The 25860-nt window shown below is 40.7% G+C and overlaps 1 protein-coding gene across 1 annotated transcript; it reads right to left on the bottom strand.

Moving 5' to 3' along the window:
• Positions 1–28: 28 nt before the first annotated feature.
• LOC128715574 (longitudinals lacking protein, isoforms H/M/V) lies at positions 29–24727 on the bottom strand. The gene is made up of 4 exons (XM_053810480.1): positions 24554–24727; positions 21630–22568; positions 21277–21376; positions 29–1431 (listed from the first exon to the last, which is right to left on the bottom strand). Exons 1-4 carry the CDS (start codon positions 24725–24727, stop codon positions 29–31), a joined length of 2616 nt encoding a protein of 871 aa, XP_053666455.1.
• Between the last annotated feature and the right edge of the window lie 1133 nt (positions 24728–25860).

The raw sequence follows: 25860 nt of genomic DNA, 5'->3' as shown, positions 1-25860 counted from the left end.
CGGTCACAACACGAAGCCACCCGTCCCCTTACATGGAGTTAAAGTTCAACCCTTGCAGGTTTACTGCGCCCGTATTCATGTTAACCGTGGCCGTATCCGGATACCGTTGGCGGGACATTTGATGCAGACTGGCCGTGGTCGTAAAATCGACATGCCGTGTATCGAGAAAACCCATCACACCCATCGGATGTCCGTGCGGGGGGCACATAAGGGGGGTTGTGGAAGAGGCAGCAACGACGGCAGCGGCAGCAGCTGCCGCCGCGGCATTCGTTGTGTCGTTGCCTTGCTGCTGCTGCTGTTGATGTTGCGTTTGCTGTGCTGTGGTGACTTGTTGCTGGGTGGCCTGATGTTGCTGGACTTGCTGTTGTTGCTGCTGTTGCTGCTGCTGCTGCTGCAGAGACATATTAAGGGCAGGAGATGATAGTGCCGTATCGTAGTGCTCCATCGAAGCGTTCTCATCACCAGGTGGCGTTGTGGCCGTCGGAGGCGGTGATATGTTCGGCTCCAGCTTGATGCGATTCTTAATGCTGGGCCGGCTGATCGGGTAACCACGCTTCTTATACTCTAACCACAGCGTACGATTATTAACACCGTACAGCCGTGCGGCTTTACAGAAACCGATACCACCGAACCGGACCGCCTCGAGTGCTCGCAGGAAATTTTCATCTCCCTGTGGATTGACGGATCGTTTCCGCTTGACCGGTTGCACGGTACCACCAGCACCGGTTGTTCCCGTTCCGGCAGCACCTCCTCCCGCACCGTTTCCGGCACCAGCACCACCGTTGCCACCACCGCCGCCCGTTGTACCATTACCTCCGGCCGTACCATTACCACCGGCTCCCGTGCCCGTATTGCCATTTCCGCTCGCATTCGTACCGGACGACGCACCGGTCGTTGTGGCGCCGAGCGGTGACTGATTTGGCGTTCCGGTACTATACACTAGCCCCGTCGTCTGATCACTGCCCGTCTGCGGTGACGTCGGTGTGGATAGGTTCGACGATTGGTAGCTGTTGACCATACTGTTCGGGTTAACCGATATGATCTGGGGCGAGAATGGATGCTGATAGATTTGGACCGGTGTCGTCGGTTGCGGCGTCGTCGCGTTCGAGTTCGTCGTGGATGCGTTCGCGAGCCCACCATTGTTACCGGTGGCCGATCCAGCCGTACCACTGCCCGGTGCGCCACCGTTGGCGGCATTGTTTGCACCATTGCCGCCACTACTTAAGCCTTGACTATCACCCTGATGCTGTTGCTGCTGTTGATTCGTTTGCTGATGATGTTGCTGCTGTTGCTGCACCTGCTGCTGATGTTGTTGCTGCTGTTGATGTTGTTGCTGTTGTTGCTGCTGCTGTTGCTGCAGTCCTAAATTCGTCTGACACGGCGCAATGCCAAACCGCGAATAATTCGTATCGATTACCGTCCATTGCCCACCTGGGAACGGAAAAGGGAACAAGAGAGCTTTGATTATTTATTTGTTTTCTATTTAATTTTGTATCGCGTAACATTCTGTCCTTCCTTTCTATCTTTTTCCTCACAAAATCGCTTGCATTTTGTTTCTCGTTTTGTTTTCTACACGAAGCTTTAAGTTTGATCGCCAAAAAATAACAAATTTTACTAGTTTTTCAATACATTTTCAAAAGAAAGCGTTCGTTTTTTTTTCAATCCCGACGACCTTTTCAAGTAGGAAACGAAAAGAATTTGCAAATTTACGCCATGTGTTGTGTGGTAATAGTAGTAGTAATAGTAGTAATAGTGGAAGGAAATGGGTTCAAATTACGTGCGTTTACTTAACTGCTTTTTCATGTTTTCGAAGGTAAAAACTAATGTAAAGAATGGAAGTTCCTCCTCAAATGCCACACATTAAGTATAACAATCGGAGATTTTAAATAACTATTTCTAATTTAAAAAAAAAAACAAAGACCAGCGAGATGTACTTCATCATTAAACAAAATTAAGAACAAAAAATCTTTAAACTAACATAAGTATGTGGCATTTTGATTTAAAAGAAACGTAAAAATCATTACAATTGTGAAAGTAAAACGAAATTTCCAAGAGAAAAAACACAATGTTTTTTCAATTGTGGTAAAAAATACCGACAGCAAATTGACTAAACTACCGGAGCAAGTAAATAAGACGGAAAAACTTCTGTACTTCTTACATGCTTACGTCATCGCTGCTAGTTTTTACTAATTATGAACTATTTGTTTTAGGTAAAAATTTTAAACAGAATGCTCTAAGATGTACACACAAAAAATCTATTTAAAATGTTTCTACTTATGCTTGTACCAAACGAATCGTCGTTCAACAGTTGAAAGAACAGTAGCTACAGTAACCGAACTCTAGTGTGGTCAAGAAATAGGAAATCGATAAGAAATGGAATACGCAAAACAGAAAATATAAGAACCGTTAACTCTTGTTTTTTTCCTTGCCTTTTATCATCTCATATACCATTTTATCATCTCATACCTTTTCATATTCGAGTGTAAAATTAAATAAAAAACAAATAAATACAGGCATCGTTTTGTTCGATTCACGCATGTCATGGTATCCAAACGCAGTGCAACGCGTTTGCATTGCTCTTCACTGTGACATTTATCGTCACCTATGATATTGTTATGTTTTCTTTTGTTGTTGTTGTTTTTTCAATTCTTTTTATGCGTCTTTCATACAATACCCGAGCTCTCTCTGTCTCCTCTTTCGTTGCACCAAATTTAGTTTCATTTTGTTTCATTTAATATTATTACACATAACAATTGGATTAACGTTAATGTTTGTTTGTTTGTTTTTTTTCTGTTGTTACAATACAATTAAAAACACTACAACAAAGTGAGATTAGATTAGATAATTTTGTGACATTAATTATTATAATTTAATTATTGCACGAGCTGCCATTATTTGCTGAAACATGATTTAGCGCGGTTCTTTAGTTCAGTGGAGTGGTTGGGTTTGAATGGTGAGTAGTTGTTTGGAATATGTTGGTAGTAAGTAAGTGGTTGAATGAATGTGAATGAGTTGTTGTTTTTTTTTCAAGATTTTTCCATTACTTTATGTATGCGTATTTGTTGTGTGTTCGGGAGCGATTGCTTTTGATTTTCTTTTCTATTTCTTCCATTGTTTGTTTTTCTACTCAAATTTTAAACAACTGTTTTCACATCTGGTTCATCGAAACAGGAGATGATGATTAAGATTACAAGTAAATAAAAGAAGAAAAAAAACACACACACACACATATAACACAATATCGAAATTCAAAAATGTGCAGGCAAACAACGATCGAAACGATTTGTTAAAAGTGTTGAAATAAAACGAAAAGACAAAAATACAATGAATATGACAGATGACAAAAAAGGAAAATCAAAATAAAAAACTGTTTCTGTATTTTGTGTTGTGCAGAGAGAGATAGATAGATACAGCACACTAAATGAAAAAAGCAAATAGAAAGCCATTTAATTTTAAGCTGCATCTAAAGGCTGGCACGTCAAAAAAAACGAACAACAAACAGCAAGCCCCATTCGAAATGGATGTGCAGGATGGGAATGATGAAAGGGCACACTGTCGGAATCAATTATGATTTTAATAAAATGACACACGAAACAGAGCACGACGCATGTAAACCCCGAGACACATTACGAGAGAGATGTGCGCGATGTGCGAAAGTGACGATGACAATTATTACTCCGCGTGCTGCACACGATTCAACAACAAATGCCGTATGAGAAGAAAGAGAAGTGGAAGCGACAGCACAACGAACAGCAAACGGATAAAGCATACAATATTCGAACAGCAAAATAAAACTCGCCCACTTTATGCTTCGATCGGGAGCAGAACGTCGCGACCGTCGACTGGCGCGGGATTTGCGTCTGTATATGCAGACGATCGATAAACCGTCTATAAAGCATCCCACCTCGTCTTGTGGCAGGGTGTGTTTGTGTGTGTATGGACCCTGACATGGTATGGTAATTGAAGAAATCAAATTAGCAAGGAAACGTCGTACACGGGGCCAATATCCTCCCGTTTGATGCTGTGTCGTTCGATCAACCACTCTTGCTGAAAGCGTACAGACAGGCGAAAGGCCACTAAAGGGGAGTTAGTAAAGAACCGACCCGATGCATTCTAAACCGATCAGGTGAACCTGAAAACGGCCGGAAAATAGGGCCTGGAACTGCCATAACCAATGCAGACGACACAGACGACCGGGTACTGTACCCCGTCTGGCCATTACCGGCACAGATAGGCATAGATAAGCAGTAAATCTTACACATCCACGCTTGCCTCTATGGGCAACAGAAACACGCAACGGCATGGACGTTGGTGCCACCAAATGGCCGGGCGATAAAATCCAATCCTAATTACGCAAACACCAGCAGTTCCGGCTGGAGCCGAAGCTGGATGGATGGGGATATTCATCTCCACATCAACTTATACCCACTACCCAGAGCCATTTCCATCCGGTTGATTGCACATTCATCTCATTAGAAAATGGTTCTCCGTCCGCGTTTCCCTTACCTTCCCCCGAAAGCTTATCGCAACCACCATTTGCGCAGTCCTCGTTTTCTGCCGACCAAGAAATCATGATTAATTTACACAACAGAACATTGTGAAGGTGCTACACGAGTATGACGCTGTACGGTTGTGTGGGTAGCGTTTAGCCACGATACATTCGCACCACCAGTAAGCGAGGGATTGACATTTTGGTGGCCATAAATTACGATGAAATAATCCTTTCCACGGGACAAACAAACAACAGCCAACACGTTGACAGCCAGTAGAATAGGAAAGCTTCTAACATACTTTATATTCCTTTCAATTTAAAACACTGCACTGGGGTTAACTGCCTATACAGTAACACTAAGCCACGAGCTTATAAAATAGCTTAAAATCTACATTACATCTGGTAGAATTAGCCTTAATTAAAACATTGAATTTAGCAGAGTTTAAGCCACAAAAAGGCTTTTATACATTGTGATGAAGATAACCAAATGCATGAAATGTGTCACCCACAGTCGTCTCGAAAGTTTCGGCACGAAATTAATCAATCGATGGTATTTAACTGATGCTGAGATGCAGCTTTATTAATGGGATGAACCAAAAAAACCCATTCCAACGCGAACAACTTTGTCCTTTAGCAACGCTACACATCACCACCACGTACGAGCAGCTCGTCCCGATGAAGGAGAACTTTGTTCTAGCTCTTCTCTTCTAGAACAGTACCAAAACATCGCAATCAAAAACACCCCGTTTGTTTTGCATCGGGACTGCTGTAATGGGGCGCGCGGAACCTCTGCCACGTCCTTTCGCTCGGTACGATCGATATGGCGTCAGAGTTGACAGATGCTCACGGTTGACATTCACTGAGATGTTTTCGCAGGGTAAGGTTAGAACGCCAAGAATGGGCCATCGTACGGTCGTAAGGCGACAGACACTGTTCCAGCTCTTGCTCGGAAGTCTTTCCCAGTCGGTCCACTGAAAGTAACAGCACCGACCGGGGACCTGTTGTGGGCAAGTACGGCTGGTGGCTGATGAAGAGTTCTGTTGAACATCCCGTCGAGAGGATGAACAATTTAAAGGTTGTCACCATGATAAGGATGGAGCGGCGTGAGGTTCTATCCGTCTAGCGGATTCTCGCTGCTTTATAATTAATCGTGAAACCCTTTCTGTTTGCAACCATGTGGATGAATGTTTTGCACACACTTCTTGGCGAATTCAATTTGCCTTATTAGGTTTTCGTTTTAAAATCCATTTCGTTTCAATATTTAATTACGAGAGATACTCTTGTCCTTTTAAACCTTTTTGATGAGAGTTTGCACCACCTGCGTTTTCATCCCTATCTATTGATTGATTCTTTAAAAAAAATCAACCTGACATAATTCTTCATATAATCTTAAGATTATATCATCAAACCAACCGCTTTTCTGTAACCAACTTGCTGTTAAGCTCACATTCCACGTTCAAAACAACGGCTTCCACTCGACAATCAGCAACCTCTCGTTTCGATTTACAACGTTTTCGTCAGCCGTCAGGAATAAACACAGCCAAGCCGCCAATAAACAAAATAGATTTGCTGGAATATCCTTCGTAAAGGGTGCGAACGATAAAAAGCCCAAATGACCAAGTCCATTTGCAAAACACTGTAGCACCGTTGAGTCGCACTCTTCACCATTTTATGGTGTCTTATCCTAGAGCACAGGATGAACGCACTCACCCGGAATTAAAGTACCATCCTGAGGCCGTTTTTCCACCGAACGCCAATATAGCGAAAGCGAACTCCCTTCTGCACCAGCCCACCTCAAATGCGATAGGGTGTCATGTACGACCTTCTATTCTCTTTGAATTGGAGTACAGTGCGACAACCGGGTGTGCAAAAGGCTCATACGTAGCATCAGCACGGTGGTGTGTTGGAAGCGGCGCCGGTTATCACACGACAGGAACGGTCTAAAATCCCATCCGAACCAATCCCTCGTACGCAGGGCTGACTATCCGGCTACGGATAAATAAAGTCCAGAACCAGAAAACCAGAAAAAACTAGAAATGACAGACCCTAGACCTCGTTAGATTGTTGTGCCGATGAAAGAGTAAATAGCAGCGTTGAGAACAAGATAAATGTTGCGAAAATATGACCTGATAAATCAATTTTTCGAAAATTAACTTAGTCCCAAAGAGTCAACTCAACCCTATTGAACACACATGATGTCACAGATATATTGTGTACAAACATACAAATTAAAATCTGACATGTTTTAGAGTTGTTAATCAAGAACTCTTGGAACTTTTTACACTCGGAATTTTACAAAATCTTCTTAACATTGTAAACTCAATTAGCGAACAAAAACGAAATCAAATAAACTTTTGCAATCCAAAAAATGTTCGTCCATTCATGTTTTCAACCGGTTAAATAGCTGAATTACCCATACAAAATTTGCACTGCACGCTCAAATAAGAAGCATCCCTCCATGGATGGATTAGTAATTCTACTTTTCAGATATCCACTACATCCCATATCGTAAATCATAGCCATGCAGCAATGTGCAAACAAAACGTAATTCTAAAGCGAGTAAAAAAATTAACTAAAAAAGGGCTCAATAAAGCATCAAAAGCTACGTGTCACGAATGGCGTGTTTTTTACCGAATGCGGCACAAAAACGGGAGTAAACTTAATCTCTTTACTAGTAAAAGTCCATAGCGTCCACATTTCTGGCTTCGGTTTTATTATGCTGAGCTTCTCAAAAAAGCTTTCTGCTGCTCCCCTTCCGGTGAAAGCTTAATGTCAGCACGTGCACGGCTGAAGTTGACAGATTCACAAATATCCAACAGGCTTTAAAGAGACTGTTGGTATGCAAGTGCGAGAGGCAAAAAAAAGGCTTCAATGCGTTTGAAAAGATTCAAAAGATGAATGGGCAATTTACACGACAAAAAAAAAACGTCACATTTGAAATTCGTTTGCTGAATACAAACACAAAATGGTCCAGCAATTAAGGGGAGTTATTTAATCAATACCCATGCACACTCGCACAATGCTAACTAGATTTGCTTAAATGCTTTACCTTGCAAAAGGTTTTGCTTTGGTTGGCTAACTAATTGCTCAATCTACCGTGTGTGAAGGACGCGCTCGATGTTGGAACGAGCTTCCATCCATAATACTAGCGCATGGAGCAGAAACAAAAAAAACAATATGTGAAAAATTATGGAACAGGTTGGAAAAAAGATCAATACAAATTCACATAAATGGGTAAAACAAAACGAATCCAACCCAAGTCAAGAATGAACCCTTCCCCAGCTGGGTTGAAGGCATTTATTTCTCCAAACGAACGCCATTGATTCATTCCGTCACATTCGATGCCATACCTCCCAATTAAGGGTAAAAGGTTCTCTTTCACCTTTAGGAAGGGAGAACCTCATTCCAGCCACCGCGACGCTCACTAATCAATGCATGGCAATGTGGCACGGGAAGAACGTATCGCGGGGGGAGGGTAACGCACGAAGGACCTCCGGAGAAGAAATCCAACTTCACAAACGTCAACATCAGCAAACATTCCAACACCATCTCACCAGCAGCAAAGTAAAATTTCCATTTCCATCGAAGCAGGTCACGAACGGTATCCAATGACGTCGTTGGGAAACAGCGGAGGATGGGTATGGATATTCCTCCCATGCACCAAGGGGTTTGACATTTTGTGCTGGTGTTAAGGTGTTCGCAACGGGTAGAGTATTTGTTGCCATCAATCTGGTCCAACGGGGCCACCCCGACCACCGGGGGTTGTGATGGTTGTGCGGATGACTAAAACAGGGAAAACTTCGAACGACAAAGAAAGGTCGCGGCGACGCCACACAGCAGCTTTCTTTTCACCACGGTCAACACCAGTCCGGTGTAAATGTATGGGTTTTGTTGCCTTTAGTTAGTTTTACTTTTTTTTTTTTTCGCCTCAGTGTATGTTTGTGTGGGAAGGGAAAATCGTTTCTACAAAGTGCAAGGCCACAGGCAGGACAGGCACGGTAGCAGCGGCAACGGGGCAATGAAAATCAATACTGAAAAACATCAATCAATGTCAGGAACGGGAAGAAGCGCTCGAAACGGAGAATGAGAAGGACTGGTCCATTGCCTGGTATTGAATAATTTTCTCGCCACTTGACTTTTCCCTTCAGATTGTTTTTTAATAGTTCTTGGCTGTTCTGACTCCGTTCTGACATTTATAATTCAATTATTTCCAGGCTTTTTGCTGTTGTAATATTAATTGCTCGAAAGCTTACTTCCACCAAGTGCATCTTGCGTTTATGCATTTTATGTCGGGCACTGAAACATAATTTAAGAAAAACAAATCACATTCCATGAACATGTTTGCCTATTGAAGTTTTAATTAATTTTCAAAACTATTTTGATTTAGGATCGGTGGCTAGAAAAGAAATACGTAATAATTAAATGCAATACATCACCATCAACCAAACCAGTTCCGGTAAAAGGGAATAATGTTTTGAATACATCTCGATAGAAAGTAGCATTCGCCAAAACCTCATCTCATCCAACAGAACGAACAATTCCATATCCATCGGTGTAACTAGAAAAATTTTCCAATAAAGGTAAAACAATTTCCATAAGGAAATGTGGAATTCTGGGAAAAAAAGCTCTCAAAACTGATATAGCTTATCTGTTTTTGTTTTGCATAAAAAATATGGAGCGAATTACACTAATTACTTCTATGGAACTTTCCAGCAGTGTAAACTAATCGTTGATAGATGTGTCATAAAATATAGATCAAATCTATTGACAATTGTGGCTAATGATCGATAATTTACAAAAATTATGTATATTCAATTATGTTTCAATTGATTACTTGCCTGGATACAAACTTACAAACTTTTCCGTAATTATTACAACAAAATCACGGTTTACGGCAATGTTATCAAACTATTTCACAATTGCAGCAGATAATAATACAAATCAAGTATTGAAGCTACGGAAAAGTACATAGACAAAGAAAATAAGGGGGTGAAAACCAATTGTCGTTGGAACATAAGTTTAATTTTACATTTGTAATATCATCTGCTGCGATTGTAAAAATGAATGTGGGTTTTATCAAATCAATTGCAAATCCTAGTATAACATTAAATATGCAAACTTCCTAAATGAAAAGCAAACCAAATGTAAAACTAAAATCAATCAACCGATCGTGCCAAAGTTGTAGAAAATGCCAAGACGAAATGGTCCCCTTTTTTGGCATGTCTTGTTAAACATGTTTTCCATCGCTTAGATCCAACGCTCCTGCTGAAGCAACTGTCGGTAGGATGGTTGTTCTAGCGGAATTTGCTACATTTGCTTCGTTCTTCGTTGAAAGAAGCTGCAGCAGCTTTGTTAGCTTAACACGCGAACCACACACGACAACGTGCCTCTGTTGCTCGGCTGCTGTCCACCAACACTGCTCCACCCACGATGTTACTATCGATTGAATGAATATTTCAGACAATAACACGCTTCCCGATGACCGAAAGCACTTCCGGCTTTTCTTTGCTAACCCCTTCTTGCATGCGCACCCCTTTTGCTCCGTTGTGGCCACTTTACTACTACAGCACAGGTTCGGGTTGGAGGCTTCCCGTTCCCGGTTGCTAGTAGCTGGAATAGCTGTCAGCAATGCGTTTTTCTTTCAAATAGTTAAAATCTCAGAGCGAAGGGTAAGAGAAACTCCGCTTTGAACGGCACAACCAGCAGCGGAGATAACAGTTGCGGGACTGGGGCAGAAAGAACGGAAGAAAAGGGCTGTACTAAAATATTCAATTTATTCGTTCAACCTCGTGCCATTCGGCACTTGTGCCAGGAGAGATGCGTTCCGGGAAATGAGTATTATGCTGCAGGTAACCGGAAAGCAAAATACCACCACCGTAAGGCGATCGATCGGATCGATGCAAAAAGCGAACCATCGATACAACCGAGTGGAAAGTGGAAACAATACTGATTCAATCAATACAAATCAGCAGACACCAGTAGACGGTGCCGCGGCCGGCGATGGTGGTGGTGATGGTTTTATGCGATGAAATATGTAAAATGTTTGCAGAAGGGATAGAACCATTGGATTACATTATACAAAATTGCATTCGAATGTTATCACTTTAATGGATCAATTTTCATTACCCAGCAGTAATCAAATGGTCGCAACGTAACTGAATGCTTTCATTTCATTTCCCTCACCGAATTGCCTTTTTATTTTGCTCATTATCAACAGCGAATGGAAAGCGAATGGTTCCATTGTTCCAATCTTATCCGGTGCAATTGATTTGATTTGCTTTGGACAATCCACACCACAGATACACCCAAAAGAAGATGTGACACGTTGGAAAACCTTTTGTGGCGGTTAAACTCTCGGTCGAAAAATGTGTAAAGATGACACCATTTACAGAGCGACACGTATTGGAACGTATCTTTCGTTGACCTTTGTCCTCGAGAAATAAAATGACGGACCAACTTGACTTCAATACGTAATGCCACTCTCTCAGCTTAACAGATAGAGAGCACAACGGTTTACACCACCAGCATTCGCTACCGTATATTGAAAGCAAACACAGCATCCGTAATTTGCCTTACGATCTGACTTCCAGGCTTTGACTTCGATTAACCAAACTTTCTGTCAAGCTCAACAAAGCCCCACCCCCCTCCACCAGAGTACGATCGTTTCAAACAACGAGAAGCTGCCAAAGCAGAACCCAATTAAATTGGATGTCCATCCAAACCTATCCGCCCGATGGATCCAACCCCAGCACGCTTCTTACTTGCCCCTGCAAAATGGTGTACCGTGGTAATGTTAGAATGCTAAAGTGCATTCAGTTTTCACATCCGCTTTAGAAACTGGACACTCTGTACACAGCAAACTTGTGGGATAAAGAAGATATGACCAAATAACACAAAAAAAAAAGTGAACACGATCAATCTTGATTGGAATGGAGCCCAGACTGTGTGTTGGCCCGTACCTGGCACAATGGATTATGGGGTACCAACAAAACTCTCATACACGACGCTCACACATACCTGTCTGAGCATGGGGACGCTTAGGGTTGAGCCCTAATGTACGCATGCAACTGACAGTGTGCGTTCGGGAGAAATATATGGCAAGTAAAGCTTGGCGTGGAACGAGGACCACCCCATCAGGAGAACAATTCAATGGCATTCTTTGGGCAGTTCTATTTCCGTACCATTGTTTCGAACGTTTGACGTACGATGAACGTCATCCAGTAACAACGAGCCTATTTGAGCTCGGAGTTGAACAACGGACACTTCGGTGTATTGTTATGCAACTATTTGGAAGTGGTTTCAAACAACTCACTAGGGCATTAGGAAGGTTGTAACATGGAGTAGGGCTTAAATCTGTCAAACGATTTTTCTCACGAGGTCTTGAACATATATGACTAATATATCATGTGGGTCATATTACAAATCGTCCGGGTTCTTCGAGCGTTTTTGGCTGATTATCGAATAATTCAATTCAATAAAAAAGATTGTGTAAACCCTTACCATGTTATGTTACAGGGTTTGAAGCAACCCTCCAGCAATTTGCTGCATAATACAGGGTTTACGATTTTACAGAGTTGTAGCGTTCACGCTACTAGCGTTAGAGAAAAAAATGAAAACGGATCATCTCCTTGGTACTTGACGATCTGCTCGCTACTTATCTGCGACGCTACTGGAGATCTGTTTAAACATTGTTTAATCAACTTTTTTACATACTTCAACTTTTTTTCATAAAAAAAATAAAATACAACAAATTCCAATTCCAATGGTAATTTTAAGTAGTGAAAAAATATTGGCTGGATGTCACGGTGGGATAAATTTTGCGGTTCTTTACTATGAGCTGCACGATCCGCTTCGAAAAGTACTATTCTATAGTAAAACCATTGTAACATTCTATTCTATTTCCAGCTTCTCGAAGCTTCTTAAACCTGAAGCAATTCAATGTATCAGTGGTGAAAAATCAATATTTGTCAAGGCTAGGTTAGGCATACCTAATTAACAATCGTCCTTCGTTTCCTGAAAACCTTGCTCCCAATGCGCCAAATTATGCTGTGTTAAATATGTTATTGCTTTTTTTACGAACCCCACCACGACCGTGTGTCCGTTCAATGATTTTCCATACCCAATGTGGTGGCCTAATTTGATAATAAGACAACCACAACTAAAATCCTATTTATATGCTAAGGGGTTCGGGTAAAAAATCAATCCTCCGATTACCGGGAGCGATTGACCATTAACGAGAAGTTCACGCTCAAACAAAGCAAAAATAAATACAACCGAATCTACATCCAGCTTTGCCGTCTTTGTTCACCTTCATTTTCCCTTATGCGCCAAAGCTTGTGTCTCCGTACTTGGATTTGTATTTTAATGAGCACAATGGTTGCCCTACTAGCGCTTTTCGCTTCTAGCGATACTTTTTCCTCATTTTGCAATCCAGCCAACACGAACCGCACCAACGCTAATGTCAAAGTGGTTGAACAAAAATAACACCGCCAGTAATCATTGCGTTCCAAAATGGATAAAGTGACACGGAAGCGAACATGAGCATTCATTTACCCCGTGCGGAAGGAAACGGGACCACGAATAACATTTCAATCAGCCTTCCAATAAGACATACAAACACTCGAACATTGGCATTGGGGTTTGGAGAGAAATGGAACAGTACCATATCCTCTAACTTTATCCCGTTCGTGCCACGCGATGAGGAACTGGAGGATAAAAAAAAAAAAAGCTCCGATGAGAAAGCAAATGACCGGCACCGAAACCATGCCACGAATGGAAATGAATAAAATAAAATCGAATTAAACACACCAATGGAGGCGCCTGGTGGTGGTGGCTGGGATCTGGAGCCGGTCGTGCACACGGAACGGAGTGAGAAGCTGACATTAATGTCGTCTATTCGTTAGCATTCACGGACGTTGGAAGGGTAATGTCGGCAAGGTTGAAACTGAGCAAGGTGTGAGCGAACGTACGGAATAAAATGAACGACCCCAAAATAATAAGCCTTTCGATTTTCCGTGTGCACAAATTCTGTTGGGAATGGGTAGTGCGAATAACGCATTGTCACACTTCTGATCAAGCGGTAGTTCAGAGTTGCGTATGTGAGGGTCCTAACGGCAACCATCGACACAACAAAAAACTGCAGGAGCCTTATTATAATTTGGGAAAATGGTGAAAAATTTAAATGAAATATAATCATACCAGCCAAAGGAATACAACATTACGATCAGTACGATTGGACCCGGGTGGAACAAACGCAGTTATACCTACGTAAGCTGATTTCATTGCGGCTGGTTATGTGTCTTTTTCCAAATCGCCAGCAAATCGATTCTACCACACGTGGAGACCCTTAAAGCTCTCTTTGGGACTAGGCCATGCCATGTTTTCGATTAAATATAAAATCGTTAAAATAAATAACAACTATTGCAGAAAATGTTCAAATTTATACACATGTTAAACAATCTATTCGTATTCCCAAAACCAATAGTTCATTGAAAATTGTTGTTTTCCACACTAAAGTAAATTAAAACCACACCATCACCCTTTTTACTCTCCACTTTACAAGCACAATTTGGGGTTCCAGCATGAATCACTTTGAAAATAAAAAAAAAAAAGTTGGTACTGTTCGTTGCGTGTGTCCGTGTCACCTTAACATAAACATAATTTAAATATATTCCGGAGCCAATTTAATAAAAAGCGTCCATGCTTCTGCACGATCGGACACCCACCCTGTCACCATCATCAACATCACGTGTTCCGTGATTTTAATTACATTCGCTGGAATAAATTATTATCCTGTTTTCCATTTCATTCGCACTGTGTTTGCGTAGCTGTGGAAGGCCTACACCCCTCCAATTTCGTTGATTGTATTGTACCAAACGGATCCCATTGTTTCCTGATTTCAGTTTTGGAGGGTAAATTTTAATTGCATTTCCGTATTTTCGTTGCAATACATTCATGTGTTTGCTTGTCTATATAACACATAAAGAAAACGTTCCGAAATAGTACAATTTAATCTCAAAATACCCTATAAATCCAGATAAATCAAGAAGTCCTCAGGTATTGTGCAACTCAAATAGAAAACATATCGTTGGTAAATTATCAACTCGATAATCCTCCTGTCCGGGAGATCAGATAACTTGTATCCTATATTCAAAACAAATACTTCGCGATAGATCAAGAGGATAGAAATCAATTCGATTACTTCCTTCCAAACCATTATTTGTACCAATCAACAACAAACAAATGGTTACGTTAAACGGGTTTTGTGTCCCTTTCAATCTGTTATATGTAAATTTAATCGTTCCCCATCAAGCACACAACTGAACCGCGGCCGAAAGTGGCCGGATGTCCACGTAGTGTTGTTGTAATCGAAATGCACCCATTACCTATTGTCCGTGCAATAGACCCAGGGCACCTCATACGTCACGAAGGATTAGTTTGACGTGTGAGCAATAATGGCGAAACCGAAGAACAACAACAGAACCGCGGTCTGTTCATTTTGTGGCTTTCAGTAAGCGTATGTGAAGGTTGGACGTCACACACTATTTTCCCAGAAGCTCATCATTATCCACAGGAGCAGGATCTGGTCATCCTGACTCGGGTCAAAATCACCTTTAATGATGTCCATGTGATTTTGGCCTTTGTGTGAACACAGCGGGCACATCAAACTACTTTGATCCCTGAAGATTCTAAAGAAAGATTTCGACATGATAAAAGGTAACCAAGAAATGCATAGGAATTTGCCATGTTACAGCATCCATAATAGTTTCGGCGTTGTATTTCAGAGCAGTACCGGTTACACACGACAGGACCGAGATGAAACCCCGTCCGAAACGGCCCTCCGTAGCTAGAACTAACTCTCCAGTAACGTGGCAAAATAAGTCTAGTAAGCCAGAAATGACAAGCATGATCTAGGTGGATCATTAAGCCAAGAAGAGGAATTGTTTGCAAAGCAAATCTATGTATTGCTTTATAATGTACTAAAGTGTTTTTATAGGTTTTTTTAGCTTAAATTTGAAGTTACGATTTTATACTGTCAAATACATTAACATATGGTAACTATCGTACATTATTCCTAACTGATAAAAAAGTGTGAATGCTTACTCAGCTACATACTCCAGTCGTGAAACACTATTCAATTATTTGACGTATTTTGGTATGAATGGCTTTTTAATTGAAGCTAAATACAAATAAAAATTTATTTTAAACAGCGTTTAATGTAATGTCCGGGAAAGCGATACAAAAACATAAAAACCACAAACAGGACATCAGGCAGACCATCAAATGCAGCAAAGGAAGTGTGGACGGAAATTGAAAAAAAAACCCAGAATCTCCTCTTACCTTACCGTACATCAAACGTCCAACACATTCTGTTCACACGTACCAAGACACATGGCGTGTACTTATCTACGTATACAGTTTTGTGTATGGATCCCACAACATTCCCTTCATCCTCCTTCCAATCCCCGGGCTATACCACAAACTTCATCGCCCAAAAAGGACACACGATGATGCATAATAAATTAGTATCGAAGTTGTCCATCGTCGGACGATTGCTGCACACACTCTTCCCTTACATCTGCAAATGAGATGCTTCCGGTTGAAATGACCGAACAACAATACAGCGATGACAGTTAAAAAACGTCACACTTGCGTTACCACAAAAACGGAAGGTGTGCCCGGAAATGCCGACCGTATGATAGAGGGATGAAACCAACAAGAATAAAAAAAAATGATGTCCAGTGTATAGGTGGTGGTGTAAAAAATGTATAGGAAAATATCGAACGTACATACACCACCACGGAACGTGGCGAACGATCGATCGATGCAATGTAATGAGCGTATGATGCATATATTTTAATTTCTATTAAGTGGTACATAAAATTGCACTAGTTAATCGATCAAGTGTAACGCTTATGCAATATAAGATTAATTAAATAATATAACTTTTAACGTTTTCAAATCCTTTAGCGCAAAATTATTAAAGCATATAATGTGACCTTTTTGTACTAAACATTTTTAAGTAGAATGAATTAAATAATTCAAGTGATAACAAGCAGCTGCTAAAATAGTTAAATTACCCCTTCCATTGCTCAATAATTCTGTTCAAACTAGCCTCTCTTTGCCACTCCATTTTAGTTGTGTTCTCCTTTCAATGCTCTATTTTCCGCCCAACTGAAATCGATCAGAATAAAATACAAAAAAAAATTCAAAACAAAAACAACGATTATGGCAAGCACTCAAATTGAAGTGTTTTCCGCTGTATTTTTTTCCACATCCCCGTTTATATTCATTTTATTCATGTCACACTTCATGATACACTATAAAGCATGTCACATATAATTTCTCTTCTTTTTGTGTTTGTTGTAGTGCGATGGTAACGGCAAACGATTACTTTTTACTATCCCTCCGGTTTGTCCTTCAAATGGGTTGATAGCGGTTTGATAACAGAAGGATAAACAATAGCGCTAAAAGGATTGAAATATGGTTCTTTTTTCCTCTCGCATCGTAAAATAGTTTGCGTTGGTTGTTTCCAACATTTTCAAATAGATAACAACCACAACCAACCAAAAATCAACAATTGATCGCAACTGTGGGCGATGATTGTCGATCAGAGAAAAAGCGCACCAATTAAAACACGGACCAAGGTTGCTCAAATGGTCACATTAAATGTTAGTAGAAATAATCGTGTGTCAGACACATGTTTGAGCTTTGTTGTTTGTCTGCTATTTAATCCCACCTCGTCGCTAATTGAACGTTTTTAATTGCTTGTTTCTGCTTTGTTTGTGTTTCCTTTTGAACACAGAATTAGGATTAACATCAATGTTCGTTAAAAAAAAACAAATGAATCATAATTGTTTTAAACGAATACAAAATTGAACACAAAATGTTTTGCAACGTAAGTCTCTCTTATTTAGTACCATATAATAAAAGTAATTAAAAGACTATAAAAATACGAAAAATATCACAAGCAATTTATTTAACAAATAGCCGACTAATAGAAAAAGTAAATGAACACAAATGGACCAGTAAGAAAAAAAAATACATCCTCCGCCAAATACATCGAACATAATATAAAGATCTCAAAAGTCATATTTATGCTAACAATTTATAAAGTTTTCAAATTCGATTGACAAGGTCTGAGCTATTTCTGAATTATAGATAAGTTCAACTTGAATGTGCCTAGGTATATCTGGAATTCATCAAAATATCAGGATCTTGTTCAAATAGCAGCTGAGCTCTGCACCAAGCTCTCCAAACGGACACATTGAAAGCTTTCCATTTAAATATTTTTCGAAAACTTGTATTGTGTATGCAAATGACTTGCACGGGTTGCGGGTTCCATTGGTAAAGTTTGAGTCATTCCTGAATTACAAATTAATTTTAGATACTTTATGATACCAAGTAAAATATGTATAACTTTGAATCAAATAACAATGCGTATCGTATCGACATCGTATAACACAGCGACTGACACACACTTGCCCAAAGTGCATCTCCGCATTATTTCTATAAAATAACTTTTTATTGGATCCCACATACACATATGCAAAGAATTTACCAAATTCATTGCTATCATTTTCCGCAACAAACAATACAACACCACGACTGCCTGTGCCCATCGCTTCACAGCACGAATGCATCATTTACATTATGCAATGGTATTTTTCCCTCCCAACCACATTCAATCCTCTCGATACTTTAACGCATCCAATCCCACCCAACCTATTCCCCCAGTGCCCATCGACGATACGCCACCATTGTTCAATCGATCGATACCAAATGTGATTGCAGTGGAAAGCGACCTTCGGAGTGCTATTTTATTGAAATTTGATGACAGCCAACGGACCAACGAACTGAACAGGGGAGGCGTGAAAATGTGCTACTACTGCAGTTGCCCTCCATCCATAGCATCAATAAGTAGGTGAGATATGGTGAGTGGGAAGATTATTACAGCCGCCTCGAGTTGACGTAATTTAACCCATCCTTCGTTACTCCTTCCACAGATGCCTCCTGGCCAGGCCGCCTGCAGGTTTCATCGTGCTACACGAAATACCCCAATCCTGCTACCATTCAGGCCCACACACACGATGACAGAAAAACGGATGGGAAAGCGTACGGGACACATCTCGGATGGGCTACAATTTAGTATTCGTTTACGGTGGAAGAATAGCAGACAGTAAGGCCAGCTACCCCTTCTGCGATCTGCCGTTTATTTCCATCAACAATCATTTAAGGATACACACAATTGCAACACACATACAACGCTCCGTCCCGTCCCTTTCTACGGGTTGGATGTGGCGGGACCAATGACGGCAAAATTCAATCCCAACCATCAGCGATTCTGTCGGGTCGACTGCAAAGGTAGCTGCTGGCTTAATGGTGCTGATGACTATTCGAAACGAATTTTAATCAGTTTGCATTCCACGCATACTATCCAAACAATGCAGTGAACGATTGCAATCGCGTCAAGGGACACCACCGAAAGCAAATGGGGCATACAGGGGAAGAGGAGCGGAAAATGCAATATAAGCCAATACTTATGCTCTCTTCTGCCTATTTACAAAGGTATACACACTCATACACACACACACATTTTTATATCATTTGCGCAAAAGTAGGGAAAAGAAACATTTAAAATGAAAATTTTTGGTCACGAGCGGTGGAGCATATTTTGGTGGTATTTGTTTATGTTGGTTTTCTTTTTAATTCGATTGATATCCTTTCCTTTATGTTGATATTTTATGATTATTATTACGGTCTACGGATTTTTTATGCATTATGTTTTAATTTTAGAATGATTTAAAAACCACATCATCAGTTTTTAAAAAGTATTTTAATTGCAGACTTAAAACAAATTATAAAATTTTACAAAATCTTGCAAATATATTTTCGCTGCGTTTGTTGGAAAAGCAGATAACTTTAAACATCAAACAAGTTCATAGCGACGGTATTATTTGTTTTAAAATAATCAAAGCGATTAATTGCGATCTCGAATAGCAACGAGAAACTAATTAAACCAAAATCAATTGCACCTTCTCATTAAAATTGCAGCAAATTTTAAATCAACCTCCGACAAAGGCAAAAATGTGGGTTTCGGCCCAAAGTGAAATAGCCAATCGGAACGGATCAGTACCAAGGATTAATCAAGTAAAATTCCATACATCTAAATTTTTTGCAACATTTTTCATGCATATTTTGCAGTATAGGACACTACATCAATGCAATATGTTGCGTTTATTTTGCTGCGAAACATGAAAAGGAATGTTACAAATTTTATTGCATATAAAATCTCAAAATGCAAACTCGGTATAAATATAGGTGGAAATGTTATTTTATTTCATTCCTGCACATCTCATTACATACACATCGCAGGATGATTAAATGAGTTCCCGGTACACAGATAGCCAGTTTTTGGACCCCATGAAAACAGAACAGTAAAAGTTTTGTTTGGTTTTGCACGCAACTGCTATCATGCTTTTGCTTTTCATTTTGTGGAAAAATTAATTTTCATCAATAATGATCAAACACTCACGCATAGTGAAGCTTTTCATATGGCACACATATGTGACACACGGGATCAATGGGAAATGGTTGGTAACAGAAACACCATTCCACTTTCTACCTTCTTCATGATATTTTTATAATCTATCAATATATTTACTGCACCCAACATTAATTGCATTCTTGTGACGCGCAATTCAATTTATTCAACGCCAACAAGCGTTCACCGGACGGCGGATTATTCCGATCGGGTAAACTGTAGTGATAAACAAAACTGAAATGGCAAAATAGGATGCACATCTACTGGTAATTGGAATGGAAAAATAATAATAATTAAATGAAAACCATCTCGCTAAGAAAAAAAACATAAGAGTCCAAAGCTGGAGATTATGTGCATGACTTATTATACTGGGAATAAGTTTCATCAAACGATAAAAGATTCATTGTTAGTAAAACATAATTGTTTCGGGGAATCAAAGCTTCGACCATAACAAATTGATAAAAAAAATTCTTGTTAACATAATATAAATTTCAAACATTTAAATGCTACACGAAGTAAAAATAGCTCACGAAGAACAAAAATGTTTTCTATTAGTTCCTTAAATGAAGTCGTGGCATGTAACTATACATGTTTAAACATTTTAAAGCTTAAGAAGAGAATCCCTTCTTTTATAAACCCAGTTTTCCCTTCAGAAAATTTAACGAAACTACTACCAAAAGGTTAACAACAAGTACGACAAATGGAGCCAAAAACTCCAAACAACTCTATTTTTTTGTCATACAACCCTGAACATTTTGGAACAAGCGCTACGAATTAATTTAATAAAATTAAGCACAATCCATAGCGAAAATAATAAATGAACGAAAGATGATAACATGAACAATGAACGAAGGAACACTTGTTAGTATCATATGAGAAACATGATTAATGTTATCTTAATGAATGGAGCATATGAATGAGTGAAAACGTTTCCGAACATCACAGATGCGAAAAATTCATACATTCACACACGTAATAATCAAACGTACATCCAAACACACCGATACCAATATAGCCAATCAATGAATGAACGAAAAGCAGCACCAAGAGATAGAGGCTGAATTATAGAGAACCGGAAAACGAAACGGGCGAGGGATAGAAAGGTTTCAGACAGACAGATGGACGCGTACCGAGAACAGCAGACGACGCTGCTATCGTGGCATCACGTCGGCTGCTGTGTCTCGGGTACCAGGTGGGCCACAAAGGATATCACATTGTGTTGGTCGGTGGTTCCACTTACCGGTATGCTGTGATTGCGATTGCGTTATATTTACAGCGGTCGGTGTCGTCGAAATGTCCATCGGTATGGTTTGCGTGACCCCACTCAGGTCTTCCGTTTTCTACAATGCAGACAAGAAAAGGATATGTTAATGGTTGTCTTTTTTCGAAGGAAACAGAACGACAATGCAACACTGTAGCGATTTTGATTACATCCGCCAAACTACACACGACCATACTGTTGGTGTCTGTACGGCAAACAATGAACAAACAATCCACAAATATTTGTTGGAGAAGTAAGAGAATGAGGCACCGATCACCGGTCGTTTGACAAATGTAATCAAAATCCTACGTGGCGTTCCTTGCGGTACATACGATAATGCTCGGCATGTGATGGCCCGTCTCGTCGACGCTCTCCTGCGATGATTCGTGCTGCTGCTGGTCCACGTCCGAGCTGGGGCTTTCTTTAATGATGCGGATATTGTTGCCGGCAGCGGCGGCTGCGGCTGCTGCAGCGACAGCGGCCGCGCCCAGCGCTAACGCACCGTGCCCCGCCGTTGCCGTACCGTACGATATGTTGTCCACCTGCTGCTGGATGTGTAGATGCGGCACGAGGTTTAATGTGCTCGGGTCCGCACTCGGACCGTGCTGTTCGTCCGTCTGCTGTTGTTGCTGCTGCTGAGCAGCGGCCGCCGCAGCAGCAGCCGCAGCTACTGCAGCAGCTTGATGCTGCGCTACGACCACAGCCGCCTGCTGCTGTTGATGCTGCAACCGGTCGGTCGAGATGGAACCGGAACCGGTTGACGTCTTCCGTAACCGTTTCCTTCGTGCCGCGGGTGACATGTTGGTCGTGGGGGAAGGTGAGCGTCTCAGCTGCTGGGTTTGTTGATGTAACTGTTGCTGCTGCTGCTGCTGTTGGTGTTGGTATTGCTGCTGTTGCGTTTGTTGCTGGTGATGTTGTGCCTGCTGTTGCTGTTGTTGCTGCTGTTGCTGCTGCTGTTGCGCTTGCTGCTGAGATTCGGCACTGCCCCATATCGCATCGCCAGCCGCACCAGGTATAACGTTCGCCGCCTGTATCAGATCGGACGGGTCGAGCTTGCTCAGGTCCGCCTTACACACGGCTGACGCGTCCGGCATCTCCGCCAGGCCCTTGATTTTGAGCATTTCGGCCGTCTTGAGCACCTGGGGCAACTGTTCGGTCGACACGTTCACCTCACCATAGTACATGAAGTCGACCATCGTCTTCAGGTCGTTGTACTGCACGTCCTTCAATATCACGATTGGGTGTTGGCAGGGATTGGCGGTGAAAAGTGACTGGAGAAAAATAAAATAAAAAGAAATAACCGTTATTGTAGAGATAAAAAAGAGATATAAGAAATATCGAGAAGTAATATAATTCCTTAAACATGTAAGCTAATATACAAAACTGACAAAAAGGCATTATCAACAAGAACATTTCAAAATGATCGTTATCCAAGATTATCAAGGGATGAAACATTTCCATATATGCAACCTCCGCTAACGACTTTTCTGTACTAGTTCTCGTAACAATATCCTGTCTTGAACACAGAAGCATGCCCCTTTTCATTTCACCCTTCTTCAAACGATAGCATTTCAAACATTTCCTACTACAACAAAACAGAACCAACTCCCTGAACCTGAGCCGCCACCGTATTTGTGTGACTGTCAGTTGATATAATTTTTATGAATTATTCTACATCCTTCTTGTTTTGGAATAGCTCCGCGAACCCTTGCACAATGCGCGTGTATTCCAATTGCTGAAAGGTTGTTGATTAAATAACACCCTGTTTGCCACGCGTGTCGAAAGATTTCCGAACGGGATAACGCAATTGAAAGGCAATAGCCTAGGGGAATACTCTCGAGCTTTCCCTTTTGATTAGGGTGAGAAATGTCCAAAACGCAAGCAAAAGTGCGAAACACAGTCGCCACTAGGGTAGAGGAAAAAAAATAATTCGGTAAGGAATATTTCTGATGGCAACTGTAACAACTGTGAGCGAATCGCGCAGCCTACTGACATACTGGAGGATAGAATTTCGTGGCAATAGGATAACAAAAATCAATAATTTGTCCTTTTGTATCCCCTTTTTTGCATTCAAATGCCAGTAATCATACCAGACGACTATAATCTACACACACAGCAGTACGCATATCCATTGCACGTAGACTATCTATTATCATCCACAGACAACTCACACATGCGCGTGATGGACGAGATTAATTAGCAAAATGTCTCAAATTCCTCTTGCCATATGCTACCATTGCACGCCATCTCTACCTTTGGTCTGGCACAGAGCATCCCCGAGTGCACGTTATCCTATTTCCTCATGTGTTTGTCATTAATACCTGTCACGTTTGGAGACGAAGCACTGTAAGTGTATGTGGATATGGAGGCCAGGGGGGGGAGAAGTAATACCAAGACGGAACCGAAAGGGTTATTGACGCAATTAACCATAATCAGGCAACCATACATGCGTGAAAGAAAGTTAAGTGTCGTAGTCACGGTGGAGAATGTCTTGGAATACATTTTTCACATTCATTTTCCGTTACACTACGGGTTACGTTACGGGACAAGGAAATTCATTTGGTGTGTTGAACGTAGTATACTACTGTGCGTATGGTAGTAGAAACCAATTTTAACTTTACAAAACATTTGCTCTTAAAAAGTTCTGTTCGTATGGATTACCGTAGGTAAAAAAGCGAAATTCAAGTCTGTGATATTTTGACATAGTTGTATAATTAATACAGTATCCTCAGAAACCTTTAGAAATTGTAGGATTGCTGACTTGTCATGGCGGTCAGGGTACAGCATACATAAATCATTCCATGAAAGCAATTCTGTTATAAAACGAAATTATTGCCTAATTACTAAATCTAACAAAGAAACACGTTTCTTACTTAAAGGAAACAGTCTTCTTCACATCTGAAATGGATAGACGTGAAGATGGAAAAGCTGGGTACAGTTGCAAATAGGTAACGTGGATATTCTCCAAATACCACCGACCATAATTTTGTTTAACTCCATAATTTGTTTTTACATAAGATAGTCTACATTTAGGCGCCTTTCTATAAGCTCTCTCTCTCTCTTCTTGGACTAACCTATGCGTACTATGTCATATGTCTGCCATTTCTGGCTTGCTAGACTTATTTTGCCACGTAACCTGATAATGAGTCCTTGTTACGGGGATTGTTCCAGATGGAATTTTGGTTCGGTTCGTTCGTGAGAAGACCGGCTCCGCTACCATCATGACGCCGGGCCCCCTTTCTGTAAGCATTCTTACCTGAAAGTAGGAACTGCACGCCGACAGGACAACCTTGTGTGCCTGCAGCTGCCGTCCCTCGGCGGCCAGTGTAACGTCGACCAGGCTCTCATTGTGCAGCAGCGTTGAAAAGACCGAGATGAAGTTCGGCTGATGGTTATTCCACCGTAGACAGTACTGCTGCACGGACATCATTCACGAGCCGTTTTTTTTTTAAGGAAGGCTAAGCAGAGTTCTGTACACTGGCTACGTTGGCACTACCGGATGGTTGGTAGTGCTTCACCCAACGATACGCCCGTACCGTGGTTTGCGTGGTTTTGTCAATGCGCTCAATGCTACGGCTTGCAATAGCGATCGACAGTGATTTTTTTAACGGATGTTTAATAATCTGCAAAGAGAAGGAAAAAATGGGTGTTTAGTATAAATAAATTTATGGACGAAAATATATTTTTAATCCATCTTAAATAACATATACTTAATCCTAGAATATCCTTAAATGTTGATAGTAAATAAACGAATATTTTATAAATCTTTTAGCGGCAGTATTTTAATGCCTTCCCCGAAACAATTAATTACAAAACAATGAAATAGATCTTAAATACTCTCACAGATCTGAAAATATCAAACAAACTCAACATAATTATTGCATAGTTACAGGCGTTTAATTTACAATGAGCTCAAAGTGTCTCAAGACGACAACTTTTAAAACGAAACGGAAAGTCACTTATAGTTATAAATCGTTGATAAAGTACATGTGATTTGGTCTAATAAACCTTAATTCCAACATGTTGTTTATTTTGTAATTAAACAAATACAAGCCTGAGGTTTGTAAAAGGAAATGAACCAAGCAATAGATGCCTATGTAACGACAAATTTAAATCAAAACCAACTGCATAAGATAAAAAAAGTTTTTGGTTCTAAAAGTTTTATAAACTTTTTCTCGTGATGATCATGTATTTTAATTAACTTAAGCTATCTGCAACATACTGAGTGACTCGTTTGATGATAGAGCTATAAAGCCCAATAAATAAGAACAAATATACTTCAGCGATGATCAGCGATTATACACTAACTCAGCGATCGTTAATAATATTGTCATTAATCACGATCCATCTACGCTACACAACATGGACACAGTAAAGTTTGAAGTCCTCCCTTTAATTGGTACATCCTTTCACAAAGCAACGAAGAAACGTCAAAGTACACGCCATGATAACATCTCGCGCATGCAAGAAATGGCAACATCGCAAGATGACGACATCGACTACCAAGTCTGTGGGGCGCGTATGTATTTACGTAGTTTGTTGCTTCCAACAATGCCGACCCCA

Source organism: Anopheles marshallii, chromosome 3 (genome assembly GCF_943734725.1).
Source record: "Anopheles marshallii chromosome 3, idAnoMarsDA_429_01, whole genome shotgun sequence".
NCBI lineage: Eukaryota > Metazoa > Arthropoda > Insecta > Diptera > Culicidae > Anopheles > Anopheles marshallii.
Note: the sequence above shows the minus strand (reverse complement) of the source record. Positions and strands in the feature narration are given on the sequence as shown.